Source organism: Lathamus discolor, chromosome 4 (genome assembly GCF_037157495.1).
Source record: "Lathamus discolor isolate bLatDis1 chromosome 4, bLatDis1.hap1, whole genome shotgun sequence".
Taxonomy (NCBI): domain Eukaryota; kingdom Metazoa; phylum Chordata; class Aves; order Psittaciformes; family Psittacidae; genus Lathamus; species Lathamus discolor.
In genome coordinates, this window is record NC_088887.1 from 9,689,213 (window position 1) to 9,696,515 (window position 7,303).

General features: G+C 47.8%; 1 protein-coding gene across 1 annotated transcript; it reads right to left on the minus strand.

Annotated features, from left to right (window-relative positions):
* Nucleotides 1–235: 235 nt before the first annotated feature.
* On the minus strand, nucleotides 236–6,060 carry TEX55 (testis expressed 55). The gene is made up of 6 exons (XM_065675746.1): nucleotides 5,785–6,060; nucleotides 5,651–5,749; nucleotides 4,651–4,893; nucleotides 4,334–4,396; nucleotides 3,604–3,687; nucleotides 236–1,718 (listed from the first exon to the last, which is right to left on the minus strand). The coding sequence occupies exons 1-6, from the start codon at nucleotides 6,058–6,060 to the stop codon at nucleotides 1,680–1,682; spliced, it is 804 nt and encodes a 267-aa protein (XP_065531818.1). The 3' UTR covers nucleotides 236–1,679.
* Between the last annotated feature and the right edge of the window lie 1,243 nt (nucleotides 6,061–7,303).

The following is a 7,303-nucleotide window of genomic DNA, read 5'->3' on the forward strand; positions in this document are numbered from 1 at the left end:
TGTCTTCCATTTCAGACACGGAAGCCCTGAATAGTTGTTGCTGCCTACTTTGAGTTTCACATGCTTGTGAAACTCTGAAATCAATGGCATTAAACTAACTTCAAGTTGGTGTTATTTAGCAATGATTCATACCCAGTGAGTCACAATGAAATGTCTCATGATATAAGTAGCTGCCCATTGAAGAGCTATCTTGCTTGTGCCCTCCACCTAACTAAGAAGCAGAGCAGGGTCTGTGTGAACTTTTCAAAGGATCTTTAATCAGCAGTTACAACATCATTTTGTTTTTCATTGGTTAGCAGCAGTACACAGGCAACTTAAGTATTGCTCAGAGCATCTGAGACATTTTAAGCTCCATGCAGAGATGGCAGAAAAAGAAATGGATGTTTTGATCCAAGACATGGTGACTACACTTTCCCTCTGGTTGGCCCTTCCGCACCCTGCTTCTGGGTGAGTACAACATAAAGGGTCTGTGCACCATAAAACCATGCTCTTTGGCAGATGAACTGGATGTCACACTTCTGTGACAGTCTATGGATCAACAAAATAATCTTGCCTGTGAAAATACTCCACTTTCTCAGTGCCCAGCTTAAACTATGGAGGAAACATCCTTGGAAATTACTAACTACCTCCAACCTCCCCACCTCCCACTCCATGACCTACCCCTGTCCACTAGAAGCACGCAGCAATACACAGGTGTGGGTAAGAAACCCAAACCAGCCTTTTAGAAAGAATGCACTTCAGTGCGCAGGCATCTCCCTGGTGGAGAGGAGAAAGAACAAACAACAGATGTTAGTCACGTTGCTTAGCACACTACTGGAGGGCATTCAAATATACTGTGACTAGTGTGCTATAAGGACTTATATGGAATAGTTTCAGTTACACACAATGAACTGTTAATTCCTTTGGAGCACCCAAGGCAAGAAATTTAATGACAGTTTAATGTCGTGTTGATAAATGTCCACTTATGAAGAAGAAACACGGATCCAGTGGTTTGGGAAAGAAATTACGGAAAAGGCACTGTCGCTTTGAAATTAAGACTACGATAAATGTCTCCATTTAAAATCTAATCTTTCTCCTTTTCTTCACCACAGAAAAGCCTTCATACACACCAACAGTGTGGTGCATTAGTGCCTTAATGTGTGGTAGAATTTTTCTAGAGAGGCCCTCAGTGACACGGGTTAGTGGTGGTCTTGGCAGTCCTGGGGTAATGGTTGGACTTGATGGTTTTCACAGTCTTTTCCAACCAAGTTGATTTTATGATTCTAAGGTGTATCTATCAGCAAAACTGAAGCAAATCAACAAGGACAGCTCTGTGGCACTGGCTTAAACACAATAATCCGCTCACCTTCTGCAGGATGCTTTTTAGTTGTCAGAAAATTGAGGTCCTGGACTTTTTTCCTTGGGAAAAAAATGCACTTCAAAATACAAACAAATCATCTTAGAGGCTTGAGAAACAGAGAAGACAGTTCCTCTCTCTTACGTGCACTGGGAGGACTTCTTGCTACCACTCAGCAACTTTGTCAGTGTGAGATAAGGTGGTCAGCCCACCAAAGGAAGATTTTGGTCCTGAGATTGCTGAGGAGCACTGGGTAGGGCCTCTCTTGCAAAAGAAGACTGCTTTCCAGCTCACTTCAACTTACCTGACAGAGAAATTAAGAATCTTTCCTTGCACAACTCCCTTAATGCTGACAGGAATTTGAAGGCATACACCTATAGTCCTAGAATATATTACAAGTCAACAGGTTTTCATAAGTAAAAGAGAACAACAGTTCTCAGTACATATAATACATAAAATCCAGTACACAAATGATAGAAACAGGAAATTCACAGCTAAGCCTGTACCCCAAAGCACCCTAATCCTGTTCCACCACAAAATTTGAAGACGTGCCAACTTTTCCATCTCTTGTGAGAACATGCTGACAAGTGATACAGATGAGAAGTCTTCAGCCACTATCTTCATCTTCCATGCATTTCCTGGTTTACAGGCCTGAAATAGCACTTCCCTTACATTCACAGTGCACGTATGCACATGGCTGCCTATAAATTCCTGATCAAAAATATATTAGGCTGAAAAACAACCAGTCTCTCGGTTTCATTCAGTGCCCAATTCTTCCAGTTGCTGAAGTAGGGCTTTCAAAAGCATCACATTGCTCCACATGCCTAAGTCTCCTTCAAACCTCTTATAAACCCCATGAAGATCTTAATTAAATCTTTAGACTCACAATAAACTTGAAAACCTTCTTGCCCTGTGAGTGACAGGGGTGCTTACCCGCCTCTAACCTGGAAACACACGAGTTAATTTATCCTGTTTGAGAACCTTAGACTGAAAGGGAACTCTTCTTAGACACAGAATTTGTATGCCAAATGCTTGCCTCTGTTTTTCCCAGACTTTTTGGGCCCAGGCTCTGCTGTGGAGTATCACACAACCTAATCATCAGCCTTTTAGCTGAAAATAGATAGATGGAAGATAAGTTTCTATGGTGCTCTCTTCATAGACATAGAGACAGTCATTTGGGAATACACTACCATCCGTCATGAAATTAGAGCACTTGCCTAAAAAAGAGAAAAGTCTGTAGCGACAAAAGACTCCCTGGCATCTACTGCACATACACATTAAATGAAGCCAAAATAACAGTATGCTCTGTTGCACATTTTCAATAATCTTCAGGCAAGAGACAAGAAAGACAGAGTTTCTTTACAGGGTAGAAACAGACACTGGGGAAGTATGAAAATGAAGACTGTGTTTTGAGACTCCAAAGCCGCTCAACTGACATGTTTGCAAAGTGTACCTTGACTCTGAATTCTCTGGGCTGCGAGCACTTGGTTTTGGTTTGTTTAGTTTTATTCACCTCCCACATTCCTGAGCAGTAATGTCTTCTGAAGCCACAGAGGGTGCAGGCAACTGCTGCTTTACTGTTCTGATTATCAAAATAGACACTGTACTTGCAATGATACAAGCAGGGTAACCCCAGAAAGCAGAGCTTTGGAACCCAGCAGGGATGGTTAAGGGTAAGGCAGCTGTGCCCAGTGTGTGGAAGAAGCAGACAGACAGCTTCTTGCATCAGAGGAATTTTGGGCGCAGTGAGAAAGCCACAGACCCAGCCTCACAAAGTATTAGACAGGCACTTGCACTGTTGCATAGCTGGAGACAGTAAGCCAGCAACGCAGCATGAAAAAGAAGAGGACTGTGGGTCATCCAGGGCTGATTTTTGGTTCTACTGGCTTTTGTGCTTCCATTGTCTGTGCTGTGAGGCTTCTCTGCATGGAAGAGCAGAGTCTGGGCGTGACCCAAACGTGGAATTTATGTATTTGTATGCAGAGACTGCATAGGAGTTCAGCAAACCTGCCTCTTTGAGACGCGCAATATGTGCGTGCAGGTCCATGCACACTGTAGGATTTGGGTTTGTGCATCCAAACCAATACTTGGTTTCGGGATTTAAACCCAAAGGGAATCACAAGCATGCAGAACAGAAAAGTCGGGAGTCAGAGATACAAGGAGACCTGTTCCAAGTTACTGCCAATGATTACAGGAGCAAGGTGATATGAAGTCCCTATGCAATACCATAATAGCAAGGTCAGCAGCAGTCAAAAGATTCACAGGACCTCTTCCAGAAACATCGCATCTTCATCCTCCTCCAACGTTTGCTCTGATGTGCCTGCCTCCCTGGCATTTATCATGGACTGCACCTGAGCAAAAGGAAGAAGGTCATTTGGGAGCCTATTTCTTCACCATTGGTGCCCAGAACTGACCTTGTCATTCCCCTGCAGATTCTGCATTCAGTACAGCATGAACCCCAGCAGCAAATCACGAAGCTGGTGCTCTCCCTGACTGACTAGAGGGCAGTGAAGGAGAAGACTCTCTTTCTCTGCTCTCTTTCCTCTAACCTTCTCCTTTCCCCATGTTGCTCCCCACAATTCTAACTAACTCCCAGACTACTGCCTCACTCCACTGATGGAATTTCCTGTGTTTTAATTTAATGTTGCAGGATCAGCAGACAGATCTCCTAAATAGGGATGTACGATATATCCCAGTGTGGGATAGAGGGAGATAAAAAAGGGTCACCGGGGACACAATGGGGCCTTAAGCTTCCTTCACATCTCAGGTAGCAATCATCCAGACTCTTCCACACAGCCACCCTCCTATACCTCTCCTCCGCGACCTTTTAGAGCACGTGTTCCCTTGCACCTTGGGCACTCTGCTCCTGCCCTGTGCTTCTCTTCCTCCCAGACAGGGCAGACATAGAGTGAGACAAATAGTCATGGGTTAACCATGTGCCTTTCTGCTGTGGCCCGAACAAGACGGTCCCCACCGAGTCTCAGCAAGGCACCATACCTGAACCAACATGAACTGCAAGGGGTCATCGGGCTTCTCGTACACCAGTTTTTCTGTGATCTCCTGAGACAGACAGAAGGAAAGAAGAATTGATCCTCGGGCAGATGTGGTCTGCATTTTCTGCTTCAACACTAGCATCTCTTTCAGTCACCAAAGATAGTCAGGGGTCCTTTTTCTACTGTATTTCTTAAGTTTACATGCAAGAAAGCACAGGGCAAGGAGGGATCCAGGGAAGGGATAGTTTAGTCCAAGCTAACATTAGGCCAAACTTCTCAAGCCAGCCTCTGGAAAGAGGAGAAGGGAAAGAGACATTTCACCTGAAATATCTTCAGGATTTTGTGTTTCTCCATGTACTTAGCAGAGACTTCAAAGGGGTCTTCGTACACCTTTGGCTGTTCCGATGTTTCACACATGGAGGATGTGGGAAAATCAGTGCCAGGTGACCGCTCCTGAGAACCTTGTAGTGAAGGTGGGGATTCAGCTACAGGTGCCCGGTCCTTAGATGTTCCAGCGGCTGGTGGTGTGCTAGATACCTCCATTTCAGATTCGGCATGATCTTGCTAAAGTATTTAACAGGTAAAGAACAAAAAATGTTTTAAACGTGTAGCCCCACAGGCCAGATAAATCGCATTACTACACCCTTCTGTTGCAGCCCATCTTACAGCAAACACTAATAGGCTTTAATTTCTGTCTGCCCTCTGCCCATGAGCGTAGGAGCTCCATTTAAGCACACTGAAGCCCAAGCCTTCAGACATGGTCTGAGCTACGCAGTGGGTGTACAAGTGCCTGATCCTCACTTGCTGACTGCTTTACTTCAAATCACAGAATCAAACAGGTTGGAAAAGACCTTTAAGCTCATCCAGTCCAACCGTTCCCCAGCACTGCCAAGGCCACCTCCAGCCCATGGCACTGAGGGCCTGGTCTCCAGGGACGGTGACTCCAGCCCTGCCCAGGGCAGCCTGTTCCAATGCCTGAGCACCCTTTGGGGAAGGAATTGTTCCTCGTCTCCATCTAAAGGTCTCCTGGTGCAGCTTGAGGCTGTTACCTGTTGTCCTAGGGACACACAGTGTGTATATTGCACCCTCCCTGTGGCAGAGGAGGCAGGAGCCACATCAGCCACCCGCTGGTTTTGGGGTTCCCGGTTGCAGCCGCATCACCTGAAGCAGAGTGCATGGGCGAGGCCGCATGCCCCACACCCTTCGCTGTTACTGGGAAGAGGGGTGTTCTCCCTGTGGAAGAGGTCCCCGTGCCCGGACCCAGGTCCGTCCGCCCTCCCCAGCCACGGGCTCTCGGCGGCAGAGCAGCGTTGCGCTTCACCTGCTCCCGGCGCCGGCCTCTTCTGGCGCTCGTCGCTCGCCGTAGGCAGCGGAGGAGGCGGCGGAAGACGCCGGAGCGGTTGCCAGGGAAACCGCCGGCCTTTGTCTCCGGTAGGAGGGTGCTGCCGCGGTCACGTGGGCAGCGCGGCCATCATGGGCGAGGGCGGAACTGGGGCCGGGGTGGTGCGGTGTCCCGGTCCCGATCCCGATCCCGATCCCGATCCCGATCCCGATCCCGATCCCGATCGCGATCCCGATCCCGGTCTTGATGCTGGCCTCGATGCTGTCCGCCACCTGTGTTATCCGCCTTCCGGCAGCAGTTAAAGAGGTCTCCTGGGGCGTGTCAGCAGCCAGCAAGCCCTCTTTGGGGCCCTCTGGCTGCCTGGGGCTGGTGGAAGCGAGGGCTTCCATTGTGGAGGGTCGCTCAGTCTGCACCGGCCTTTGGTTCTGCAGGGAGTTGAGTCGCTTCACTGTGAGTTCCAGGGTCCTTCTGGCCTTACCATGCTCTATGAAGGATGCAGGGGAGCATTTTGCTCATCTTGGACCTATTAGTAATTCCATAGTAGTGAGGAGACTTAGAATCATAGAATCACAGGCTGGTTTGGGTTGGAAGCGACCTTAAAGCTCATCCAGTTCCAACCCCCTGCCATGGGCAGGGGCATCTCACACTAGAGCAGGTTGCTCCTAGCCCCATGCAACCTGGCCTTGAACACTGCCAGGGATGGGGCAGCCGCAGCTTCTCTGGGCACCCTGTGCCAGTGCCTCAGCACTCTCACAGTAAAGAACTTCCTCCTTATATCTAACCTGAACTTCCCCAGTTTCAGTTTGAACCCATCACCCCTTGTCCTATCGCTACAGTCCCTGATGAAGAGTCCCTCTCCAGCATCCTTGTAGGCCACTTCAGACACTGGAAGCTGCTCTGAGGTCTCCATGCAGCTTCACTTCTCCAGGCTGAACAGCCCCAACTTTCTCAGCTTGGAAGAGAAGAGCAGAGACAAGCTGTATGTGTTGGGTCAGATGGAAAAGGACATGTCCATTAGCTTGTAAAGAGAAGCGGAGAAGCAAGAGGTAGGGTGGCAGAGTGCTGAGAGAAATATTTACATACATGTCCATGTGAGAAGCACTTTCTTCTTTCCTCACTTCTCCACACATCTTGACGGTGTGCTGTGTGATGAGCTTCGTCAGAAAAAGCAAATAAACAGGTCACCAGTTTCCCCCAAAGGAGATGAAAGGAATAAGGATAAAAGCTGTACTGGGTTTCCACAGTAACCAGCTTCTGAAATACTCTGGTTCATGCTTCTTGTGTGACAAGAGCTGGGATTGAAACATGAGTGGCTGAAATTGCCATGTGGGGTGAGAGGGAGGGAGATACAGGACTTCAGACTCTCTGCTAAACTAACAGATGTCACTTCCATTAAGAGCAGCTCAGTTTGTGTTTTTCAGGTTATGCTGTTTACCTTTTAAGAGAAACAGCTTCCCCACTGCTCTAATAGTAGGTTCATGACAGTGTTGCCTGTATCCTCAGCCAGGCTGACCACTCAGATCATCTTGCACTGAAACGCTGCTGTTTGCACTCATGGGATGCCAGGTTATTACTCAACTACTTTGAGCCCATCTTGCCTTTCCCACTTCCCCATGTCCCTGCAGTGGTTTT